This window comes from Numenius arquata, chromosome 12 (genome assembly GCF_964106895.1).
Source record: "Numenius arquata chromosome 12, bNumArq3.hap1.1, whole genome shotgun sequence".
NCBI classification, from domain to species: domain Eukaryota; kingdom Metazoa; phylum Chordata; class Aves; order Charadriiformes; family Scolopacidae; genus Numenius; species Numenius arquata.
The window spans coordinates 9519371-9546256 of NC_133587.1; the positions used below are offsets into that span (position 1 = coordinate 9519371).

Sequence of the window (26886 nt, forward strand, 5' to 3'; positions counted from 1 at the left end):
GGCTCGCATGCCTTATGAAGTCTGCAGAATACATCAGCGCTAAATAACACGTCACCAACAGTGCCACAGCCACAGCCATGTCTACAACGTCTAAGCTACTCAGCTCTGAGTGAACTGAAGGACAAGAATGCCACTAGTATTTGTTGAAGTCACTTAGGCACTTATTCACACGGAATGTCTGTCCAACAACAAAAAGTCACACGTTGTGGGAAGTACAAGATGGTGAACATGAAGATCCACTGATAATTTTCTATTCAGAAGAGCCAATTTTTCTTTGGCTACCTCTCAGAAAATTTCTGGCTTGTTGCTGTAAATTCTGTCCAGTTCCATCTCTAGTGAAACATTTGTTCACTTACATATTGCAGCAACCTAAAGAAATCTTGCTTAGGACTACAGAACTATGATGGTCTAACACAACGAGCCCCTTAATATTGCATAGTGCTGGAGAACCCCGCTCGAGCAGAAGGTTACCCAGCACACAAGCACAGGCTGCCTACTTGGGCTGATGCAAAGGCAGCACATCGAATCACTGGCCACTACTACCATTTAATTTTTGTTCTTTGAGGCTGACAGGATAAAAAAGTCTGCAAGTTCTCTGTAGAATTGTTCTCCCTCTTATCCAAGGGGAAAGACAAAGCCGCAGAGCAGACAGAGCTCAGAGTATCCTTTTGGCTTGCAGGTTTTGAATGACCACAGCTCAATTAACATTGACACTGGAGGTAGGCATTCAGTTCCTTGCAAATGTCACACATCTCCCATGTGATTTCAGCCTGTCTGTTGAAATTCATTCCGCAAGGCGCTTCGGCAAACTTAGAACACACATCACAGTCTCTCTCATCAGCATTAAGGCAGATGCTTTTCATTATCAACACTGTATTATTTCACCCTTGAGAACCGCTTTCACTTCATATCTATGAACAGAGGGTCTGACGCTGCACTGCGGACCAGCTTCAAGAAAACCTGTTGATGCTGACTCATTTAATACATTTTTAGGCACTTAATTTAAATCCATTGTCTAACAGCAACTAATTTCTTTCTATTTTAAGAGAAAAGGCCAGCATGCATTCTCACATGGCAGCCACAGACGCTAAGGAAGAACTCAAAGACGGCTGATTCTGCCTTGTGTTTCACCCTCAGTAAATTCAGTAACTTTCTTGATACAAGGCCCAGCTTCACCAGGCATTCTAATGACAGAAAACCAGTCCTGATTCAAGGCATCTGCAGAATTCCTGTGGACAAGTAACTAACTAAAAAAAAAAAAAAAAAAGTCTGTCATGTATGACATTGCTTAATACCACATAAGTCTGAGACTTCACTCTTATTCAGGAGTTTTACAGTCTCTATAATTAGATTTATTTATATCCCTGAAGTACCAGTGCTCTAAAAGCCTACAGTATTTTGGTGCCCGGGCCATTTGAGAACACAGTAAGGCTCGGGCATTTCACTAGTCACTTAAGCAGCCATAACTACAAGGTAAACCGATGCACTTAGAATTCAAGGCTACCAAACCTAATCAGTGTATTTATGAGGAGACAGGGAGAACATCCGAGTTAAACTGAACTCTTAAGACGACTGCTTCAGTTTTAGTACATCACTAAAAATCCACCGGGAGACTGATACCCATCTATGAGGGTATATTAATTGCTTTTACTGCACTATACCGACACGTCTTGTTCAAAGAGAAGGGGTGCACCTGTTGATGAATATCAAGAGCAATAATAGCCTTGGATCTTCTGCCAAAAGTTTTAGATTTGCTCTGTATGATCCTACAATATATTTAAATTGTTACTTAAGATAAAGAAAAATCCTCACAGTCCCACTATTTTATATACTATTCTAAGTTTAAAACATCTTTTTTCTAAACCAACTACATTCATCTAAAACAGTAAGCGCACAGTGCCAGGCATTTTAAACAAGTACTTCTTATTTATTCACAATTTAGATAAAGTTTAAGGAAAGACAAAAGAAATACAAAGGACAACATCAAAATGAAAAGGAATTTTAGTGACTGAAGTGAGTTTCTACAGCCAGCGCTCTCCGCACATTTCAAAATGTTATCCAAACACTGCAGATGCAGATTTCAAATAAATCCCATAACAAACTGCTATGACTATTCCCTTTGAAACTGAACTGGGAATGGAAGTTAGCCACCTTTTATCTATGAGTACACAAACCACCAAATGCTTTCAGTTTCTGCTTAAAGCCACATTTATCTTTTACAAGATGGATTCTGCAATACATTTTCAAGTAGCATTTTTCATTTTGCCTGAGCTCTGCTATAGAGAAAGTCACCGTCAACCTTCTGTATAACAAAACCGCTTTTGACTTTTGATCTTGCTTGTGGAATATATGCAATTCAGAGCAGTGTCACACTTGCAGCTTGGAGGTATCCTTGGAGATACTGCAACGCTTCTGCATTCAGACTAGTACTCAGCATTGATGGAACCTTAAAACATATGACAGAGCAGAAGTGTCAATGTGTATATACATTAAGCTACTGCTATATCCTGTTAAACACTGTGTTAACATATGGTACAAAGTCAAATGACATCCCGAGAGCAGCAGTTTTTCATTGTGAAAGCAGTTGCTGGAATTACAGTTTCTGATGCCAGTAGTTTTACATACTACTTATTTGAATCAAATATGAAAGAAGAATAGAGAAAAACTTCAGTTATTAAAGCGGATATTTGAATACAGCAATCATCAGATCTCTCAGACAATCTTTACTTACCAAGATCTTGAACAAAATAAAGATGCTGTGGGTTAAAATAGTTAACTGTAAACTGGACTTGTTTATATTTAACATGAGTTGCCTGAAATTTCCTGAGTAGGTACAGTTGAACTGGAGACAAGTATTAGTTATAAACCTACAAGTGGAAAAATTCTCATTTAAGAAATGGAATACTTAAGCTTATTGCTAAACTAAGTAATGTGAAAACATGGCCATTCTAAGGTTACTAGGGAAAAAACCTTATAAAAGCTATATTCCATTAAAGAATAAAAGAGAGCAATACCTAGCATTCTGGTTATGACATACTTCATTTTGCTAATTATCAAACATTAGCAAAAGAGACCCATTATCAAAAAAGCACTTATTCTCTGCAGATTTCAGCATTAGCATGCCATGTATAAGAGTCACCTACCCTGCCTGGGCACGCTGTAGACAGTTTGTGAAGAGACTGTGCCAGATGGATTCTAGGATTGTTCACCATTTGACCTACAGGATCGTGTTCTTTTTTTCCAGCAAAGGCCAGCTGAGAGAATGCAGTCTGATATCCTGGAGTATCTTCTATGTCAATGAAGTGTTCTTCATCAGGGATAGTGTCATCCTCAGGCAGCTCAAAGAGGCCAATGAGGGCCTGCAGCAAAGGAGTCCTATGCGTAAAGAAGGGAGGATAAAATTGGAGTGCTTAAAATACATTAGGACAGGGTGTATTATTTCACAAGAATGTTCAAATTACTCAGAACCCTTACAATTTAGCCCTTGCAGGTACTCGCTCAGCTACTGAAATGCAAGTGCCCAGTCTAAGCTGGATTTGAAGAATCGTGGGTCTGTGTAGTAGGTGCTCGTGTTAAAAGCATGAGCAATGTATTTTTTATCAGGTCAAATTCTTATGAAACATACCTAAGAAAAGCAATTATTTTCCAGATTACATCTTTTCACTAAGTACATTTAAAAAAACCACAAAAACAAACAAACAAAAAAAATAAAAAGAAGAAAAGTTCTAGTTCAGGGATCCGGTTATTATCATTAAATTCAGGCTGCCTAACATCCTAGACTGCTAGACTGGCTTACAATCTTCCCAGATGGCTTTCCCCAAAACTCTACTGTCAAGCTAAGAACTTACAGCCTCTCCGTCAGGTTATAAGTATCTATGCTCCAGTGTCCTGACTTTTAACTGTCCTGAACAGTTAAAAGTCAAAACTGGGCCTAGCTTTTCAGAAAGAATATAAGCAACAAGAAAGGCATGTATTTCCTTAAATGCAGTCCTAGCTGCCCCCCGCTAGCAGTCAGTGCTATCCCCATCACAAAAATCTCAAACCAGTTCTGGCATCTACTGTGAAAATACAGTTCTATTTATTGAAAGTAGTATGAAAAGCCTGAAACTCAGCCTCGTAACAATAGCAGGCCTTGAAGAAATCCCAACAGAGTTTATTTTGATGATAGCTCACATTTAAAAAAAAATAAAAATCAAATAGCCTCACTAGCAGAACTTGACAAAGTGTTCTACATACCACAGCTTGGTGTAATCGGTGTCCATCATAGGAGGACATTCTGTTAATATTTTCGTAATGCCAACAGCACAGATCTTCTTTTCAATTTGTCCAGACACTTTCTGGATTTCAGGAATTATAATTTTCTCCAAAACCATTCCAAACATCCTATTATGACATTAAAAGAAAAATTATTAGAAAGGTTTATCAGCCTTGCGGTAATAAAAGAAAACCAGAAACAAACAATATGAAGCACTAGGAAAAAGAGAAAACCAGGTAATTTCTCATGATGCTGCTCTGTTGCAGTAGATGCCCGGTAGAAACTTAAGCATGCAAGCTTTCCACAAAGGGAGAATAAAAACACTCTTTCCTTTTTATGATCTGTTCAGGAGATTAATACCTTGAACTATCAACAAGGAACTGTAGGCAGCAAATCAGAAAAAGAAAGATTGCTAGACAAATAAATCAACCACATTAGAATAAATACTTGGCTAGTCAAACTAGTGACAAATGCAGTTTGCAATTTTAGCTAAAGGAGACAGGTATTTCCTACTTAAAAAGATAAAAATTACACAGCAGTCTTAAATTAAAAAAAAAAAAATAAATCATACTAACTTTGGCTGTATGCTGTCAAATATTTCCTGCAGAGCTAATGCACCATATTTTATGCAGTACAAGTTAATGAAGACTAGGAAACCTGTAACAAGAAAAAAGTCAAATTAAAACTCATCATGAAAACAAAAGAATAAGTCAGCAGCAAAATACATTCTGACAAGACTTTCAAGGGGACAGAAATGGCAATCTTTATAAATGTTCAGTTTTAGTAAAGTACATTAACTTGTTGCCTTGAAGTTTGCCTAAAAACTGCTGATCTTTTCATGTCGCGCAGCCCACTAAAACAATCAAGAGACGTGCCGCGGTTGTGAAAGTTTGCTGGTATTAGCTGAGGATTAAAAGGAGACACTTTCAGATAATTAATGATATGACACAGAGTAAGAAAGAGGAATACACAACTCTTCTCCCTTATTTTAGTTCCATTCCTGCAGTTTTCATGAAATAAGTGTCACCTGCTGTGGCAACTGCCCCGTATCCCACCCTGGATTGCACAAATAATTTGAAGCAAGTCACTGATATTAAGAGTCACCAGTGTCCCTTCATCTGCATAACCATAGGACACGATAGGATATTTATTCAGCAATGCCGCATGTTCTAACTGTTGGCATCACCAGTGCTGAAGTTTTTTATATAGCAAGGAACTTACTTTTAATAAATTTTGTTGTTTTGGAATTTTGAAGTCTTTGGAATAGCAGAATGAAGATCTGTTTCCTGTACTGGTCAACTGATTCACTGGAAATTTAAAAGAACAATTATTCAATCCATACTACGATTTTGCTAATGTCACTTCACAGAAAAAATGTATAGAATTGTTCAGATTACTGATAAATGTGACATTTTTCAGTTGTTAAACATTAATTATGAAGTGTACAAAGATACCAAATATAAATCTCCACAGAAATTAGTTTTGAATGTAATTTCAAGTCATACTCACGGAGGCATATGCTCTATAATACTGTTTAGAAGATAGAATCCTTGATGGTCATTAGCTTTAGAGGCAATCAACTTCTGGAACACACCTAACAATCCAGGCTGTAAGCAAAGCAAATAAAAAACTCTACACAACAGTTCTTCATACGCAACCTACCAGAAAGTTGGCCCTTACTAAGACATACACCAAGGCAAAAGCTTTCATGACCTAAAACAGGATTCTGTTTCTGCAGTTAAGGACCAGGAAGACAGATTTCTGTTGGGACCAAGTGATGTTCCTTTAAGCATTAAGATTAGCCTTGATCAAATGAACACCAAATCCAATTTGAATACGCATGTCTGCTTCATCAATGGCATTGTCTAATCAAGTCTGACTATAGCAGATCATGCAGCAGAAGTAACAAAAGCTAAGTATGCAGAATAAATTTCTCACTGAATTCACTAATCCTCAGATCCCCCAACACTTTGGTTTCTCCTCACCCACTCGCCTGAAGACTGCTCGGAACAGAACCTCTGAGTTTTCCTGATCCACAGTGTTCAACATGAGGCAAACGAGCCAGGAAAACTGGAAACTTACCTACTTGCAAAAACTAAGTGCAGGAAATTTACATCTTAATTGACAAAAGCATCACAGCCTAGGATTTATCTTATCCATGTAATGGAAAAGCATCCAAAAAGCCTGCCTTCGCAGTATTTTTTGTCTTTCTATGTGAAAACCATTAATTTAAAGTACAAGCACAAATTCAGCACAAATCCAGCTATTCACTAAATGAAAAAGTTCTGTATAATTTTAATCTTAAATCAACGTGTCTAGAGGCATAGCCTGTGACTAAATCAATCCAACTTACAATTTTGTCAGCAGCAGCACTTGCTATTGTATTGGCACCCCGCTCTAAATAAGCCTGGAGGAGTCGGACCAAAGGAGGAATATTTCCTGTTCTTTCCCATAATACTGGCTGAAGTAGATGAGGAAACAACGCCATATAGGATCTTGGGATTTCATTTTTATGCATTTCCAGAAGTAGAGACATCACTTGAAACACATATGGAATGAACTCTGGAAAAGAAACAATGACATTTACGAATTCAGCAAATATGGTCACTGCCAGTTCATAAGAGCCACGAATCTATTGATTGAACCTACAATTTTATGATACTAACACAAAGACTCCAAGAAATAAAACCTTGGAGAAATGTATCACTTCCCAAATTTAATTATTCCAAAAATTTGCAAGCACTATATATATACACACACATATATATAAATTCTATTTCCTCTATTTGTTAAGGTTTCAGAACATGGAAAACAAACTACTGGAAACAATGCAATTTAATTAAGAAGAATAATAAGAGGCTTCAGGATAGTGATTGTTAGACATTTTCAAAATAGAGTTTTTTTTTTAAAAAAAGTTAATACAGTTGATGTACCCTATGGAACAACCCAGATGTTTCCTAAAAGCATTTATTAGGACTGTGAACATGCTGTGTTCTCACTTGAATTTCCTGTGTCACAGAAAAACTGCCACGAGGTAAATCACAGCAAACCAATTACAGTAGAGAGAGAGCACAAGCACTTACTGATTTTAATTTACCTTGCACATCATTCTGTAGTATCTCAGTGAACACCATAAATAAAGCCTCTTCAAAGCTTCCAACTGCATCAGGGTTTGCTTTGCATGTTATCCTTATCGACAAGCATATTGATTCAAACATGTAATGGTTAAAGTGAGGTTTGCTTGGATTCTAAAAACAAGTTATAAACAGATAAGTCAACCCAAACTTGCAGCCAAGCCACTTATTTAGCAAAATATATATATATTTTTTTATTTCAACTGAGTCTGAAGGATACTTATGACTTATTAATTAATACGCTAATGAAATTAATTCCATAGATAAAAGCAAACATAAAAGCCTTTAGAGCATAAAGGAGGGGTAGTTTTTATAAATATTTTGAAGACAAGTGTTTTTCAGAAGCTCTACATAAACTAACAAGTAGTTACTTAAAGTATCACAAAACAAAAATGGGAAAATGGTCACTTTTAAATCCTCTGTCTAGTCAATTCTTTATTGAACACTTCTCATACTCTGCAGCTAAGTTTAAACTACACATAGTAGAAGTTTCTTGGATAGTTGACAAAGTTATTCTAAAGCATTCCCTAATGTCAATGTCCAAGACTATTAGCCCAGCCTGAACAAAAAAACTAAGAGAATTTTAAGGAAGACAGTACTTCACTCAAAGGCTGTTTTAACTTAATGTTAGTCAGAAAATGTTGAACAATTTTTAACAGAAGACAGACAACATGATATACATAGATCTTTAGAAAGACTGCTCTAAATGCTAAAAAGTGAATATTTTGCTCATACAGTCTATTTCTTTACCTTACTGACAGCCAGCAGTTTCTGTGTAAGTTGTGTGATCACAGAAGGGATGTATGGAATTATGGATTCCTGTAGTAGAGAAAAACTCCTCATGATGGCTGCAAATAAATTGAAAGTATTATCTTCTGGAGACAAGCATACACATCTGTCACCCATCATATGCCTAAATCCTTTACCTTTCACTATTAAATCAGATCCCAAGGAATTAGGTACAGTAAGAAAGAGCACCTGCTGCAAGAGCAATCAATCTATAATCATGACAAAGGACAACACAAAGCCTCATTATCCCCGTTCTATAGATGGAGCACAAAAGATTAAGCAACTTTGCAAAGACTATAATTTATCTTGGGCCAGTCTCAAATCTTGGCATGCTATTAGCCATAACCCACCCAGATCTCCTACTGACACTGCTCAGGTAACTGTCCTGACCACAAGGACTACCATTTGAGAAATAATTTGTCACAGTACCATTATGTGTAGTGTTTCTCTTGGGTACCATACATTTAGTGAAAGATGCCTTAATAGAGCCTGGTAAATGACTGCAGGCTGTGCGTGCCTCTTCAGCATGTTTGCATAAATTAGTTTTTTCAAATAAAAATGTCAGTAGTCTGTAACTATTAAGTCTTTAACCTCAAGTTAACAAAGTTACTTTTATATTGCAGAACCCATAAAGCGTTTACCTTTCATAATGTATTCATTTTCTGATGAGCCAGGAAGTGTCAGCGCTTTAAAAAGGTTTGTTAATAGCACTTCTACAAATGGTGCCATTTCTGCAGCTGTAATGCTGTTAAGTAAAACACAGCTCTTTAATGACAAAAGATACTCAAACTTCAAGCTTTTTACAATATTGTAATACTAAAAAATAAAAGATCCCCTACAAGTATTTGTCATCCTTAATGGACAAAATCTATGTAGCAATGAATTTATTTCTGCCTGAAAACTTACAGGGTAGTATTATTTGTCCCCCTCATGGTAAACAGTCTTTCAAGAGCATGGGCTGCATAAGTGTGGACCACAATACTTTCTGCTTGAAGATGATTGATTAAGAGAGGAATAGATACCAACAGTTGTTCTTTCGGTACCTACAAAAACAGAGCAACAAATTGTATATATGTTACATAAAAATACAGATGGTTCACCACTAGAGCATAACCACTTTAAGCTCATCAGCTACAAACTGAGATCTTGGCGGAGAAAGAAACCTTAGAAGGCTCCTCCAGTTACTAAATCACACCTTGACAACCAAGATGTACCTATTTCTGTCACTGCTGGCATACTTCCCCCAAACACCAACTTTATGTTTAATTGTCAGTAAGTGTACAGTAAATGTATATTTCTTCTTCCATTTTACTTTGTCTTAGTGGGCAACTAAAAATATATCAAGCTTAAAAAAAAATAAATCACAGAATCACAGATATTTCATAAGAGATGAAGAAAGGTAATTTAAAATTCAGAAATAATACTCAATGTATTTTCTTACTGCATCTCACAAATCAGAAGGGGTAAAGGACAAAGTTGCTGTACTCTCTTTAACAACTACTGCAATGATACGAGCAATCAAGTATATTTAGGCTAACATTGACTTGAAAAAGTCTGTGTCACAGAACTAAGCACGCCGAGATGCTCAGTGCTCCCAGAGCATATGGATAGCATATAGTCTACATGTTAATTGGATATTTATAACAATATCATTTACTTTCAAAACTAAAAATTCAGCATGAAGTGTCATATATGACTATCAAACACCTGCTGAGTTAGCATATTGCCAAATAAGATAAATTAGGCTTGGCAAGTATAAAGTAACAAACTACAATATGTTTTTACCATAAGAGTAAAAGGAAAACTTACTTGGTTTCTAAAAATCATGATATATTTGATACCATCTGCTTTTAGCACAGGGAATTCATTCACTACAATAGAAAAATATGCAAATTATGTTGATACTTTTCATATAAATGTGATTACTGAACATATACTATATATAGAGGTGACATTAAGTCATGATTTTTCCACTAAAAAAATAATACATATAGTGTTTTCCTACGTTGCTTAGTTTCTGCATTTCTGTAAGGGCACTGCTAGGTGGAGTATCGGTTTTAGGTACAAATCACACCCCAATACCATTAAGTATACAGTCCAACTCTTTCACATGAGATTTCCCTTTCTGGCTCTTATTTTAACAGCCTCCACCTACATATTCCAAGACAACCCACTATGTTCCAAACATCATAAGAAAATTGCTGAAGCGTAACATAAATTATGTGGCTTAAATCTAGACATCCGTAATCTCGTCACTATGGGCTGATACAGGCTATGACCCAGCCTTCAGTATTTTAACTTCTCAGGGTTTTCTACAGCACAGAAGCTTGCCATAAGGTCTTAAATACAGAAATCAAATTACTTTGATTCAACAAGTTTAAGCACATAGCTGATAGCAATCATGTATATACATGCTCTGATCTTGCAGATAGCATGTGGTAATCCACCCTTCTTTAAAAGGTTATTCATTGCCAGCCAAACAAATTTGAATTAATTCCTACATGCCAGGTGTTAACAGTCTTCTGTCTCAGAGATTATGCTGATATACGAGTGCTTGAGCCTTAAGAAACAATACTCACTGTCAAGGTTGTAGATATATCACAGAAAATGCCATATCAAAATTAACATTAACTTACCACTAGCAGACTTTAAATCAGGTTGAATGTGATTCACAAAGAATTCTGTCAGATTAACAAGTTCATTGGCTTGTGTTATCCCATGCTAGAAAAATAAAAAGCAAACCGTGTTTTTACATGCTACATTCAGCTAGTTTTATTACTCATTTTTATGTGCTTTTAATAAAAGGAATCTAAAGCATTCATGCACATGATGAGATTGTTGAAACTGCATCTTTAGCACAGTACCATCCAATTTCTTTTTCTTAATGTTTTTAGTGTCTAGGCTTCAGCTGTAGCACCACTGTGGTTCAAACTTACCAGTTGAGGAATAATAGCACGTAACATAGTAGTAATCAATGAAAACTTTAGATAGAAAATATCAGCATCTTGCTAAATTGATACTTTTTTTTTGGTGATAGGCCCTTTAAAAAGGGAAAGTTTAGGACTCAAACTCCAATTCTGAATTAGAGCAGCAAAATAATGACTACTTAAGTTTTCTCTTATGAAAAATTCAACTAATTTTTAAACCAAGATTTTCAGATAGATATTGATCGATCAGATATTCTAAGTGATGTTATCCCGTATTTTCCAGTAAATAGCACAGAAAAAGAAATATGTACAACTTAGGAGTTTTCTAATTGCTAGCAGACTCTGGTTCACGTTACACATCACTAGTATTAGCAATTGCTGTGCAGTAATATACAACTAGAATTTCAGGAGGAGACTGAGAACCTTCAGCAAAATTGCATAAAGATATTGTACAATGTGGGTTTTGTAACACAACTGTGTTTGCCTCAAATCTGTTCTGTAAAACCACTGAGATTTGAACTGTAATAACATTTAAAATATTTTTTAGTATATTAAAATCTGTTCTGTAGGACATTTGATAAAATTCTACTATTGCTTTCTCCCAAACAAGTAACAAGATCCATTTCCAGCCATCATTAGCATTCACATGCCATTTCCAAGTCACAAACACTCAAATAACGGGAAACATTGGGAAACATAACGACAAGAACTGTAGGATTCCTTCTAGTCTGCCTAACATTTCTGATCTTCTTCTGTAAAGCTAGATTTGGCCTTCCGTGGCTTACAAACTCTGGGTCAGTACCATTTAAAAGCTCAGAGGTTCTAGACCCAAGCTAATTCTGTTTCTTTGTACGGCTGCCTCACACATGCTAGTAAGACCTGCCAAAAGGTCACACATGGTTTTTGACTTTGCCCAATCTACCTGAAGATCCAACTGTGATGGGATTATATCACAGACAACTTTTAATCTCACCAATGTTGAACTACTACAAATACAGTTACTCCCATTCTGAAGCAGCATAAAATGAATTGCAGTCCTCAATACACTGAAATATTTGAATGCATATGGATTAAAATTAATAGGATGTAAAAGTACCTTCTGCGTTTGAGCTTTGGATGCCAAAGACGTAACAAGGTAAATAGCTGCATCCTTGTGCTTCCAGTTAACAGATGGATTCTTTGCATATTCTTGCAGCATAGAATTAACATATCCAGAAAAAATCCCTGTCACAGGTCCTTCAAAAAATTTGCACAAGCCTCTGACGAGATCACAAGCTGCTCTGCGCCTGGTGTCAATATCTGCAGGAAAATCAAAGATTGTTTGGATATGAGGAAGTATATAACTTTTCATATTAATAAACATCATAATAATATACTAATAGTATACAGCTTCTCAAGTTACAGCCACACCTTCAATCCTCCCCACTGATGTGTACAAACAGGTTTAAATCTTTTACTCACTGTCATAACAGGGACTGTTTGTACAACAAAAAGAGGAATGGACACCTACCAATACTGTACGAGTATTCACAGGTTTTACTGCCCTCAGAAGAACATTTCAGTAAACACACAGGGGAGGCTTTTCACTATGTTGACAATTATGCACCTGAATCTGGTTGGGATGGAGTTAATTTTCTTCATAGCAGCCCATATGGTGCTGTGTTTTGTACTGATGACTAAAACTGTTGATAACACCCCAGTGTTTTGGCTGTTGCTGAAAAGCGCTTGCACAGTGTCAAGGCTTTCTCGTTTTATTTCCTAGCAAGTAGGCTGGGGGTAAGCAAGAAGCTGGGAGGGGACACAGCCTGCAGAGCTGATCCAAACCCACCAAATGGATATTCCATGGCCTATAACGTCATGCTTTGCAATAAAAACTGAGGAGAGAGGGTTTTTCAGGAGGTAGCTGTTGCTCAGGAACAGGCTGGGCATCAGTCTACTCGTGGGAGACTGAGTCATTGAGTACTTCACCCCACCACCACCACCACCTCCTTTTTCTTCCTCTTTATCTCTATCCACTTTGAAGAAGTTACTTTTTAAAAGTGAGTCTTCTTGCTTTTACTCTCCCTCTTCTCTCCCTCATCCCATTGCAGTAGGGTGGGGAGCAAGCAAGCTGCTCTGTGGTGCTAAGCTGCTGGCCCACCACACTGAATCAGTATATTTTTGTTAAAAAAAAAAAATAAAAAAAAAAATCTGTAAAAATTCCTTGTTTCAAGAGAGGAAAAAAGAAGTCAGCTGGCCTTTAATACAATATACTAACAGAAGCAAAAGAAGGAAAATAAAGCAAGTCAATTTAAATGTAATAGAGTACATTTCTAAAATAATCTCTGAGAAACACAAATGCTTCTTGCCTCAAATATCTTAAAAGCAGGGGTAGCTAACAAATAAAAGCTTCACAAATACCTAGAATGCAGCCAATCCTGGATAAGAATGATAAAACATTTGCTTGAAAAAAGTTCAAAAACATTTTCCTCCAATTTTTGTCCTCCACTGCAAGTGTACACTAATTTCTTAAATCTGTTATGAAGTGTCATTAACCTAAAAGTGTCAGTCAGCAAACTGCTAGTGGCACAGAACAGCATATACAGAATTGTCACACAGATCCAGATTTGGTTCATTTGCGCTCTGACCTGGCTGAAGACCAGACGGCTACAATCAGAAGATCAAGTAGCTCTGGTAGCACGGCACTGTGTTTTCAGGACGATTACTGTATTGGTCTGAACGCAGTGCTGGGTACAAGGGCTGGCTGGTGTCCAGCTGGCTTCATCACAGATTTGTATGCAACACCAGTCAGAATTTCAGTTTTAACATGATAGACTACTAAATACAGGCACAGTCTCTCCATGTTATTTAAAACTCTACACATAGGAACTAAATACACAACTGTGGCCACTATTCAGCATTGACTTACAGGCTATATTTGCTGAAATGAGAACGTGTGCAGTGCAGGAGACATACCAATCCAATTAAGGAAAAAAACCTATTAAAACATTGTTCAAAACAGAAAGACACATGGGCACATCATGACAGTAAACTTGATCAAAAACCCGATAAGCTCTCTTGGGAGGAGAAAAAACTTCTCAACTTAAAAAATGTTATGAAAGCTTCACTAAATTGCTTCAGCTCTTTAGAGCTATATTTAAAGACCAAGTATTCTTAGTATAAATCTGTGGATTACCAGATCCTTCCAAATCCCTTCTTATATATTCTTCAGAATTATCTTCAAATGCTTCTTCATCAGCCGCTGAAAATATGAAATACACAGAATTTTAAATAATGAGGTCTCTGCTTTTTATGATAGAAAGGTCTATTATTATCAACTTGCTATTTTTTCTAAGTACTTTTCTATAACATTAATAGAAATTAATGGGAAATATCCTGCCAGACTAGCCTGTTTAGCTTGCTGCTGCCCCACAAATTAGTCTTTCATACTCATGAGCCGATGTATTCCTGATTTAAAAAATAAAGAAAAAAGAAAAAAAAAAGATAGGACATACTTGAACACTAAGTGCATTTAAAGAGGCTTCAAGAGTCATAGACTTAAGAGAGAGGCTTCTCATTACTGCAATATATCTTCACTGCATTTTAGATACTAGGATCAATATGAGCCCACTAAAACTTGGAGAAATAGACATTACAATTTAGTAGGCCTGATATCAATGCTTATTTAGACTCCTTGAATTATTCTGATACTCGCTTTAGTCATGAACAGTTTGTGGCACATACCTAGACTTGCTATACTTTTCAATTTGAGATCTCAGTAAGACAGAAAAATCATTAGATATATCCATACAATTCTACAAGGCCCATAGGGCAGCAATCTGTTGTAGAAACTTGGTTTTGAATCTAGTACTGAAGTACACAAGAGGTAATCCTCAATTCCTAGTCCTGCAAAGCCACAAATCACTATAATTAGTTAGATTTTTATTGTATCTTTGAAAATTAAGCCTCAAAAGGTTACCTCTAAATTCCATATTGGGAACAATAACTTTTTCACAGATGCTTGTCAATGTATTCTGGTCTTCAAACAGATGCTTGTAATGTGGTCTCTCACAAACCGAGGCCAGAAACTGGATTGCATTACTGACCAGCTAGAACAACACAAACAGAACACACTCAATTTTAGCATGACTGACCAATTTCTAATTCATTATTAAACTTGGCAAGATCAGTTTATAACAACTTACCAAGTCATATTTCACTTCCTGGCCTGTTGTAACTAACAGATTCCAGATTGCTGTTACAAAACGTGGCAGGTAGGGCTGGAATTCTTCATCGTATTTTTGAGCATATAAAGCAGCATTATCACAAATTTGTGATTTCAAGAGCTCCAGTAACCCAGCTTCCTCTTCATCCTCACATAAAACAAAATTAAGAATTTAAACATCTAAACTTAAACATTAAAATATTAGCATATTTGAAGGGAATATTCACACTATTATTTTACCATGTTCTAAATAGGTGAAAGAAATCCATCTCACATCCTTAGAGTTACTGTATTTTGCTGATTTGAACTAGAACTGCACTGCAAGTTAAAAGTCATACCTACATTTCAAGTGAAAGTACTATGCACTTTAAATCACTTGACCTCATAAAGTTTGACACGAAATTAATTTACAAACGTCTTTGGAAAAAGACAACATAAGATGTTGAAAAAATATGCTTGGAAGACATCATATCTTGCTACTTTAAATTGGAATAGTTGTAAAAGGAGTTCCCTTCCCCATACCAGCAAAGATGCTTGTGGAGCCACAAAACAAAGTGAATTGGGAAAATTGAGCTGGAATTAAAGAAATAACAACAATCAACCACCACCCTAGTTCTGCCTCCCTCTGCCAATCCCCCCCTCTCAGTTTTAAGGCATATCACTTCCTGACTCCGTTTAGCACACAGCTGCATGAATGTCTGTACTGGGCAACAGCCCACAGACACAAGAGAAGAGAAAAGAGCAGCAAAGCTCCTTTTAGCACCAGCATTAGCCTCAAAGCACCAACTATAGCACAGATACACTTAGTATCATAGAATCATAGAATCATAGAATGGCTAGAGTTGGAAAGGACCTTAAAGATCATCTAGTTCCAACCCCCCTGCCATGGGCAGGGACACCTCTCACTAGAGCAGGTTGCTCAAAGCCCCATCCAGCCTGGCCTTGAACACTTCCAGGGATGGGGCATCCACAACTTCCCTGGGCAACCTGTTCCAGTGCCTCACCACCCTCACTGTAAAGAATTTCTTCCTTATATCTAATCTAAATCTCTTCTCTTCCAATTTAAAACCATTGCCCCTTGTCCTGTCACCACTCTTCCTGACAAAGAGTCCCTCTTCAGCTCTTCTGTAGGCTCCCTTCAGGTATTGATAGGCTGTTATAAGGTCTCCCCGGAGCCTTCTCTTCTCCAGGCTGAACAACCCCAGCTCTCTCAGTCTGTCTTCATAGGGGAGGTGCTCCAGCCCTCTGATCATCCTCGTGGCCCTCCGCTGGACCCGTTCCAACAGGTCCATGTCCTTTCTGTGTTGAGGACTCCAAAGCTGGACACAGTACTCCAGGAGGGGTCTCACGAGCGCACAGTAGAGGGGCAGAATCACCTCGCGAGACCTGCTGGCCACACTTCTCCTGATGCAGCCCAGGACACGGTTGGCTCTCTGGGCTGCCAGTGCACACTGCCTGCTCATGTTGAGCTTCTCATCCATAAGCACTCCCAAGTCCTTCTCCTCGGGGCTGCTCTCCAGCCATTCTCCACCCAACTTGTATTTGTGCCTGGGGTTGCCACGTCCCAGGTGCAGGACCCTGCACTTGGCTTGGTTGAACTTCATGCAATTTGCACGAGCCCACCTCTCCAGCCTGTCTAGGTCCCTCTGGATGGCATCCCTTCCCTCCAGCGTGTCAACTGCGCCACCGAGCTTGGTGTCATCAGCAAACTTGCTGAGGGTGCACTCTATCCCACTGTCCATGTCACCGACAAAGATGTTAAACAGTACTGGTCCCAGTACTGACCCCTGCGGAACACCACTCGTTACTGGCCGCCACCTGGACATTGAGCCATTGATTGTAACCCTTTGGATGCGGCCATCCAGCCAGTTCCTTATCCACCGAGTGGTCCATCCATCGAATCCGTGAGTTTCCAATTTTGAGACCAGGATGTCGTGCGGGACAGTGTCAAATGCTTTGCATAAGTCCAGGTAAATGACGTCAGTCGCTCTGCCCTTGTCTACCAAGTATGCCTTCTTATGTATTGTAAAGAAATTCGTAGAGTTACTTTGGCTCCATCATGTGGCAAACTATTGTATTGTATCTGGAGGACATCAGCATTTAAAGTGTAGAAAGCATGCACAAAATTAATTTGAGATTTGATGACTTAGTATCGTCTTTCATCTGTGAAACTACTAATTCTTATAATTAGACAAAGCCAGCAAATGCTAAACTAAAGTACTTAGAGGGTTATGTCTCCTATGTTCAACTGTTTCAAGTTCTTTAAGATATCCTGTTTTCTAAAACATAGTGCATAAACCAGCCGAAAGGTACAGAAAACCTAAGCACTGTGACTCTCTAATGATCAGGTTGCTTCAGCAGATGTCCTCAAAAGAATCTGCTCATTGATGATTATCTGTAACTTGATTTCTGTGCACAGCTGGGTATACCTGTATCTGAGATACAACTTCAAGAATTGGACCTCAAATTTCATACGCAATGGAGCAACTTCTCTTAAACCCCATTTCCTCACAGTCATTCTATTCCTTTGTTTAGCCAACAAAGAAAACATTGCATTGTTCAGAGTTAGGCCTAAATTCTCAGTCAACCCTCTCCACTACACAGAGGCAAACCAGGAGGTTTATGCAGTACTTACATCAGTCTGCAAAAGTTTATTATCTAAAGTTAAAAGAGTATGAAAATTTGTCATCCACGTTTCCATGTTATCTTCAAAAAACTCGGGAAGATCCTGTGAAGGAAAAGTATAAATCTACATTTTAATTTCCGATTGCACTGCTTAGATAACATACCTACATTGTAAGTAGTATGTATCCACCTTATAATCTACTGAGAGACAATAAAGTGTGGAAAACAACCTTCAAAACGAAACACTACTCCTCCTCCTCCCCCCAATAAAAAACCCTCCAGACAGAGGCTTTGGAATACACTATTTCCAAATATACTACAAGTTGCTTACACCCTATACAGCCTACAGTTTTTTAAACAAAGAACCTTATATTGCCTCTTACTCTCAGAACAAGAGAGCACAAGCCCCCAGCTTGCTCTTTTGCCCAATATGAGAGAACAGCCCAAGCAATCAAGGCGTGATCATCACACTTCAGATTTATATTTTGTGTCTCAACATGAACATATGTAACCCCAGCAAAGTATCTTTTTATTATTTTCCAGACAGTTTATTTATTAAATAATGTTAGAAATGTAGATCTGATTTCAAAACAAAAAAGCTCCACACTGCTACCAGAATTACTTGCCACTGTGGTGCTACGGAGCTACTAGTTTTAACTGACTTTCGCCTACATGAGTGAGTTCATGTCAGTACAGACACATTTATATAGGAGCACAGTGAGTAAGAACTCAGGCATTTGACTTCTGTCTGTCACAGCTCTGCTCAGAGATACCCATACAACACCTCCTTCCTATGACAAGAGCTTAGACTCTCTTGAACTTTTGTTTAGACAGGGCCAAGCTAACATATTAATTAACCCCATCCTTACTGTTCCTTTACTCCAGAGTTGATGCAGACTATCAAATTTTATTTTTGTGATAAAGCATGGCCTTAAAGGCGGCCTCAAATGGATCCTATAAATAAGAGCATAACAGCTTCGTGAGATCAAAGGAAAACTGTTAGAAGAACAAGGAGATTCACCTGAAAATTTAAACTGTAGAACAGCTTCGCAATTAGAATGAGAGAAGAAAAGAGAACCTTCAAAGCACTAGCATCATTTGCATGTGTGCTGCAAAGTTCAATAGTTGCCTAGAAGAAGACATAAGATTCAGTCAAGTAACACACACACACCACATTGACAAGAGGCACTGAAAAGTATGATGTAACACTTTTTTCTTTCTTTTTTTAAATAAAAAACAAACAGAAAACACTTCCTTTTCCTCCCCTTATCAATCCTGAAAGGTCTCACTTCATGATTTCAGTTTGAACCTCATTAACAGTTTCAAAGCAACTATTCTTAAGTTTTCATTTTGCAGGCATTCACAACAAGCATGTCAGAATGCTAAACTTGTTTTAGAAATGATTCAAAAAGAAATACCTTAAAGAGATTTGTCAAGGGTAAAGCAAAGGCATCAAGGACAAGTTTGATCTCTGTCCATAATTCATTTGACTTAAATTCATGGCGGTACCTGACAAGTGAAAGAGAAATGCACAAAAAATAGAATACTGCCTTCACATTTATTACTAGATTAACTTTCACACAATTAGTTTTATGTGCTGAACCTTGAAACAAATACTGTCAAGTAAATGATAAACAACATAGTTCAATACCATGCAAGGTGTACCATTTGACAAACACTTAAGTCCTTATTAAAAAGTCAATATGCTTAAGTAGAAGCCACAACTGTAGAGCTTGTAAATCTACAAAATTAAGTCTAATGGTAAAAATTTAGAGATGAACAGAAATTTACAATCCATATACTAACTCCCTTATTTCCAATACCTTTTAAATAAAGAGTGAGCAGTGCGAAGGACCCCATTAATGACATGGAAGTCTCCACTTTGAAAGCGATTCACCATTTCTGTCAGTAAGTCTGGCCATTTCTGAGGAAAGTCTTCCCGACCAATAATACTAATAGCATCACTTAACTGGAAAGGAAACATAACCATTACATGATATAATAGCAGGCTCCTCATTACAAAAAGCACAGCAGTCGTGCCAGATGTTGCAAATATCTAAGAAAAATGCTTCTATTCTTGTCAGATTAAAAAAAAATAATAATTGGGTTAAATATCTACTAGGTTTCACCACAAATAAATAAATCTCACTTTAAATCCAATGTATACATGCAGTCTCACCTTTTCTGGAATTACTGTATTTAACTGCCTAATACTAGAACTTAGCCATAAGATTATACGGTAATTGACTTTAAAAAACAACAACAAAAAAATTAAAATAGGTAAAAGTAGCTGTGACAATATACTCCAAGTTACTTGGATTGGGATGACCTCATCGGTAAGGGAACTGAGCTCTGCCGATAGTCAGAGCCTCTAGACACACTTAAAATATTTCAAGAGTCTCATGGACATAACCAGAAATGGACATGTTACCTGCTTTTGAATTTGTTCTGGGCTGCTAAGCATCAAGGGCACTATGTTGGCTTTAATGGCTATCCTGTCTGATTCACATATTTTGTTCGGTTCATCCTCAACCTAAAATTAAAACAATAATTAAGTCATGGGCATATCAGTATACTCTAGGCAAGGAGCAAATATCAGCATTTCAGAAACCAACTGCTTATACTGATTTATGTAAATATTACAGATCTGTTAAAGATATTGCTTATGATGAATCTGTAACAGCAGTACCTTAAAAAAGTTGAAAGGAATTACATCTTTCTGTAGAACCTTGAACTAGTTTTCTCCTTCTCGAACAGTGACTTTTCAGATCAGCAATTCAGCCATAATCAGGGTGGGTGCATATGCCAATAACATATGTAAGTTTAGCCAACAGTCTCCTCTTCCACCACACCAAACCACATCTCTGCCCTCACGTCCGCTAACCTCAAAGATTTATTTTGTGCAAGCCATACTTTCTAGAAACCGTACATGAAGATGGGCGCAGATTACACCAGCAAAACCATAACACTGACTTTAAGAGTTATCTAATCAGTTCAAAATATCAATCAGTTCAAAGTCCAGTCAGTCAATAGTGCCAAGTGGTACTAAATTACAAAAATTTCTACTAAAGAAATAAAAAAATAAGGAGGCTTGTCACCAATCAGTGACAGCAGTGATAGTCACATCATCTGTGATGGCAGCACCAAAGTTAAGAAACCTATAAACTATCCAGCAATTAGAAGAGGTAAGCACCTCCAGAGAGTAATTCAATGATCTAAAGATGCTTAAACCAGATGGCGCTGCTACCCTCCTTCTTACCTCCCTTTCACCATCTTCCTATAAAGTTAAAAGAAAAGTTTAGCAATTTCAAAATTTCAAGACTTACATTTTGTAACAAGCAGTTATAAAAATAAGACACAAAGAACTTGCTTTTCCATTTCTATCACATTGCACTGAATCAGAAGAATGTAAAGCATCATTATATATACATTAAAAAACCACAAAAAGAAGATGACCTTTAAAACCTGAGCTTTACAAGTTTATTTGATGTGAAAGGCAGCAATAACTGCACTAAGCAAGTTCCAAACAGGGAGGCAAGACTCACTGCTACGCATTTCGGTAGATCAGGACAGAGGTGGTGGCGAGATCAGCAACAGCAAATCCTACTATGGAGTTATTTATGAGATTTTTCAAAGAATTTAGACCTTTTTACAAGACATGAGAGGCAGCACATAGATGAGTATTCTGTACATACTTTAAAAATAAATCAAAAAAGCAAACGCTTCTCTCTCTCTAGAGTGCCCTGTACATATGACTCTCCAGGCTCTACCAAATCCAAGTCCTTGAACAGGCAAAACCCTTTTACTTCCACTAGCTTTGTATCAGCCAAGTCCAAGGTTGCTAAATTAAGCCATGCGATCTAGGTAAAACAGCCTCAGGGCTGTATTTTATGTTTGTGCAGCTGCTCTTGAAATGAAAGCTTCAATTTTGGACAAAACAATGTGCTTGAAGCCACACAGCAATCATAACGGTCCTCTGGATGCATTTACTGCACAGTCTCTCCACCTACTCCAAAACAAAATTTCATCCTGAATTACATCAGCAATCCATAAAAAGGAAGCCACCTACAATTTTTTCCATAACAGAATATTATTTCTACTTATAATATACTACGGATAAAGATGCAATTTGTGAGAAATGACTGAGAACACAGTATTGCACAAACAAAGCTCTAGAAATTTCATGCCAGACTGAATGTACTGATCTGATTAAACACAACCAGAGCTGGGACTGCTATAGTTCCTTAATATTAGTAGGGGGGGCAATCACATGCAAATTTGCAAATAGGTACCAACTAAGATGTGATGATGAAATATCAACCAGTTTCCCTGTAGTAAAGAAACATTGTATCATTGATACTTTTCAGACACAAGCAGTACTTCCACTGAGACAAAGTATAAACAACGTCAATGAAAATCCCTGAATGAGTTGAGCTCTCAACATTTTCTACCATAAATTTCATGTCATGAATGCTGAAAGCTCTGAATCAAAAATGTTTCTGACCTCTTCAAAACAAAGGATAAAACAGGATTAAATAGCAATACTTCTATTTTATGCCTAAAAACAATTCTAAGCGTTAAACCGGCAAGGCCACCAAAATAAACTGTCCCACACTATTCTTTGCTCCAGAAGCATTGACATGAAAGGGAAGTTCGTATCATCACTTTCAGCTGCAGTGCTGGCCTGAAATGTTTGTAACACTGTGACAATAGATACAGGCCAAATTGGCCAGCTCGTGTGTATAGACACTTGACAATCATTACAGTTTAATTAATATTACTGTTAGTTAAATGAGCTTTAAATATTGTGCTTCTTCAAAATATGCATATAATAGAGAAAATTATTTGTTCATCATTTTATCACCCAGCTCTAGCTCTTTGTAATAGAATGGACTCCAACAGTCCAGGTTTTAGTACCTCATCAGTAAATCACACCTTGTGTTTGTTCTCTGAATGATCTTTCTTTCATAGAGTACAGACATACACATATTCTTCAAGGTTACTGCAGAATATCTTATTAAACCTTAAAACGATTATTAAGTCTTAGCACAACTACTCACTAGGATACCTACAATTCTCCAGTTCCTTTTAATATAATTCTTGAACGTTACAGACGCACAAACTTTGATGACATTTTCCTGTGATTTTTCCAGCAGCGTTAAGAGTAACAACGGATAATTCTGGCTTCCTTCAACTGACTCAAGAAACTTTTCCGCTGTAAGAGAATATACTAAGGTCAGCAAAAGTGGAATCGATTTTTCTAATGGGAGTCCTATGATTCTTCAAATGTCTATTTAAAATAATCAACACATGAACACTTCCCCAGAGTTTCTCAAGAACAGAAACACAGAACAAGTCTGACAAAAGGTACTGTGGCTTCTTTACTACTAAGCTCTTTAATGATTCTGCTATTAACAAAAGCTCTCAATTCAAAGCAGGATTGCCTCCTCACCATTTTTAAAAGCCATAACCTGATAGAAGTAAATCCTGGTTTATTGTGAGCAGCAGTGCCGTCTTAAACAACAGCAGTACCAAAAAAAAAAAAAAAAAAATCAAGATTACAGGAAAATAAAATTACAAAAAGCAAACAAATTAAGTTTATTCTTATATCCATCCCTCATTAGTTTTTTTTGCAGGTTTTTTTGTGTGTTTTGTTTTAAAAGGATATTGAGAACTTCTGCAAAGAGGTTATTGCATAAACATCCACTGAAGTTTGCTATGTACAGACAGGAGAGCCAAAAAGAAACTAAACTTTTTTGGTCACTCATGAGAACCACTTACCAGGACGCCTTATAGCAGGATCTGGATCTAGTGTTTTCTTCAGATACTCAGTTAAAGTCTGTAAGTTGGCATCACTCAGCTCCATTCTGGCAGAACCTAAAACCCACAAGCAGTTTTGTTACAAGTACAGATCAGAAAATATATGCTGTAAGCTACACATATGTAAAACTAGATTCCGCAGAGGACACACACATCAGCTCTTTTTGACTATACCTCATAAAGCATAGTCTCATTGTATGTCTCATCCAATAAAACAACAGCTGATGTGCACCAAGCACAAAACAAAACATTCAATTTCTTCAACTACACGTAAACATTATTGTCTAGTTTACTGAAACCAAATTCTTGGAACAGAATCACACATTCGGCAAATCATGAACCAGGTATAGTCAAAAGATGATCTCCTGCCCTTTCAGGACAACAAGAGCTTGATTTTGCTTTTGAGAACTATTGTCAGTCCCAGAAACCTGTTCCTTGTTGAAAAAGCTGAATAGTCCTGCCCTACATAACTGTAAATAGAACAATTTAAAGTGTATTGGAGAGCCAAGGCTTGTTTAAAATCACTCATTATCAAAGAAAACTCTCAACAGAAAATTAATTTTTTTATAAAAAGACAAAAGACTGTGCAAAGCCAGAGGGCTTGCCCACCCTGTAAAATTAACTTAGATTAGAATGGGAGTTAATTTAAACTGCAATACTCATTACAGAATAACTCTGTGCAATGTCTAAATTACTGCTCTCCAGTAATCCTCCCACACACATTCTCACACCACAGTGCTATATTAACTTCACAGCTTTAATTGGAATAATTAAAATGACTGTAACACTAAAACAGTAGCAAGACACGCTTTAATTGACATCTTGTTGTTCAGGATATCATCATCAATTCTGCCCATCTTTCTTACCACCAGCAGCACAGTTCACTCACTACAGAAGTAATGAGGAAGCAAAGATTTCACTGAAATTTGTCTGTCCCAGTTTGGTTTTGTTCTATGTTGATTATCAGTGCAATAAATATAGTTTCTATTTAAGCATGCTATCAAAGGTAATGAGTTTCAATGACACTATTTTTATTTTAACTATGGCAGCTGTATTATTAGAAGAGAGAGCAACAGTATCCTCTTGAATTAAATGGACATTAATGAGTAATTGAGGTCCCAATATATTTTGCAAAAAGTAAAAATACAAAGTCCTGCCTCCCATGTTTTACCCCCCTTCCCTTTCGGGGGGTTTACTTCCCTGTAGTCTTGTTCACCAATTCACATCAACCATAAAATCCCAATAAAGTACAGCATAAGCAAACAACACTAATAATAGCTGGCTCATCTGTTCTGCAAAATGGCCTCATACATCATTACTATGATGTTGAAAGCAATACTTAATCTTTCATAATTAAAGAAAATATAAGTTAGCTGCTCCAAGGAAGCCTGGAAGGCCCAGGCACATCCACGCAGAAATCACTTATGAAGACTAAACATGAGTCAAATGGGAAACCAAACTGAAAGAGATGACAACCCTGAATGGTCTTTTACAAATACCTCACATACATATGTAATATAGGGACCTATGTAAAAAACATACACCTCAAGTTGACTGTGAGTTTACTTTGAAGGCCAAAGGTGAAGATTTGAACCCACTGCTCAACCCCTCATACATAAGGATGAATATTTTCACCTGCTACCTGCTTACTCTTATTTCTTTATCTTCCTTTAGTTATTCTGGTTTTTTTTGTTGTTTTAGTTTCCACTACAAAAACCTGGCAGTACTTGCTGGAGTGATATGACACTTTTTGCTATGTTGTGACATACACCTCCTGAAAACACCACAGAAAACTACAATCTTTTCAGCCCACCTCTCCAGAAGAAAATCCAGAATATGTGCTTAATGCATTAACTACTTTAGTCAAATTAATGACAGATCATTTAGGGAAAAAAAAAAAAAAGCCAAAAAGCAGCAGTCCTCCAATCCTTAGGCTGTGAAGAACTTCAGAGAACACTCTTGCTGCATCCACTCACCACAGCACTTACCAAACACCACCTATGTGCCAAAGGATGTTTACGGTCCAGATTTTATAGGAAAGATTATCTTTACGCTCGCTTCTCACTTCACCAAACCGCGGGGGTCGGGGGACAAGCACCAAGCGCCCCCGACAGACCGTTCCCGCCGGTTCCCCTCAGAGCAGGCGGCGAGGCCACCCGAGGCCCGGGAGCACTCCAGGCCCGGCCACCACCACGGGGTCGGCCCAGCCTCCTCCCACCCCCTCAGCCCAGCGCACCCCGCCGCCTGCCCGGCCTGAAGCCGCCGGGCGGTTTATCCGAGGGACGGGGCCGCTCCGTCCCGCCCGCCGCCGCCAAACTGCGCCTCCCCCGCGGCGACGCTCACACTGCCTCATATGGCTGTGGCCCGGCTCAGCTGCGGCCCCTGCCAGGCGGGCCCACGGGTAGGCCGGCCTGCCCAGCCCCGCCGGGCCGGATCGGGCCGGGGCAGCACGGGCTGACGGCGGCGGGGGAGCCCCGAACGGCACCGGCCGCCCTCAGACTAACTTGCTCCCCTCCCCCTCCCCGCCAGCTCCAGACTGGCAGCAGCGGAAGCCAATGAGGGCAGCAGACTGCGCAGCCCCAGAGGCCACGAGCCAATCGCGAGCCAAAGGAGGCGGGCCGAAGCACCCCAGCATGGTGAGCTGCGCCTCTCGCTGCGCCGCGGGCCCAGCGCCCGAGCCCAGTGCGGAGCGCAGCGGCGGCCGCCAGTGGGCCAATGCGGGCCGCCGGGCTGCGGGGTCGCCCTACCGCCGGCATCGCCTGGCGGCGCGGCCAGGCCCAGCCTCACCTGGTGTCTCCCCCCGGCGGCGGCGGCGGCTCCGAGAGATCCGGCTGCGCTTCACATTCAAACCGCGGTGAGAGGGCGCGGCGGCGGCACCGTGACCGCATCACGCAGGGCGGTGACACCGTGAGGCCGCCGGACCAATCAACGGCCTCTCCTTCCCCGACACGCTCCTCTGCGAACCAATCCTTGCCGCGCTCCCCGGGGAGGGCGACCGACCAATGGCCATGCTCTTCCCACAAGGCCCTGCGGCGCCTGTGGGAGCCGCGGGAAGGCGGCACCCGCCATAGGCGGCCATGGCCGGGCCTGAGCGGGGCGGGCGGGGGCCGGCCGAGGGTACGAGGAGACGGC

At 38.7% G+C, this 26886-nt stretch overlaps 1 protein-coding gene across 2 annotated transcripts; it reads right to left on the reverse strand.

Annotated features, from left to right (window-relative positions):
- Positions 1-1910: 1910 nt before the first annotated feature.
- CSE1L (chromosome segregation 1 like) lies at positions 1911-26632 on the reverse strand. Of its 2 annotated transcripts, XM_074157051.1 has the most exons (25): positions 26542-26632; positions 23716-23811; positions 23007-23149; positions 20366-20467; positions 19758-19903; positions 19353-19443; positions 18956-19063; positions 17945-18037; positions 15290-15457; positions 15064-15193; positions 14281-14346; positions 12202-12404; positions 10815-10899; positions 9988-10049; positions 9085-9221; positions 8820-8923; positions 8140-8237; positions 7353-7503; positions 6609-6817; positions 5765-5862; positions 5477-5562; positions 4831-4912; positions 4237-4383; positions 3144-3375; positions 1911-2446 (listed from the first exon to the last, which is right to left on the reverse strand). In XM_074157051.1, exons 2-25 carry the CDS (start codon positions 23798-23800, stop codon positions 2357-2359), a joined length of 2916 nt encoding a protein of 971 aa, XP_074013152.1. In that variant the 5' UTR covers positions 23801-23811; positions 26542-26632; the 3' UTR covers positions 1911-2356. The 2 variants fall into 2 exon arrangements, with proteins under 2 accessions (XP_074013152.1, XP_074013153.1); XM_074157052.1 differs by lacking the exons at positions 15290-15457; positions 26542-26632 and having other exon boundaries at positions 23716-23800.
- Positions 26633-26886: the final 254 nt, after the last annotated feature.

Coding starts and splice junctions, on each gene's coding strand:
- CSE1L (XM_074157051.1), bottom strand. CDS start 23,800: ATGGAGCTGAGTGATGCCAACTTACAGACTTTAACTGAGTATCTGAAG. Junction 15,194..15,289: donor AGGAAGTGAAATATGACTTG/GTAAGTTGTTAT, acceptor GTGTTGTTCTAG/CTGGTCAGTAATGCAATCCA. Junction 10,050..10,814: donor TGATTTAAAGTCTGCTAGTG/GTAAGTTAATGT, acceptor TTTCTATTGTAG/TGAATGAATTCCCTGTGCTA.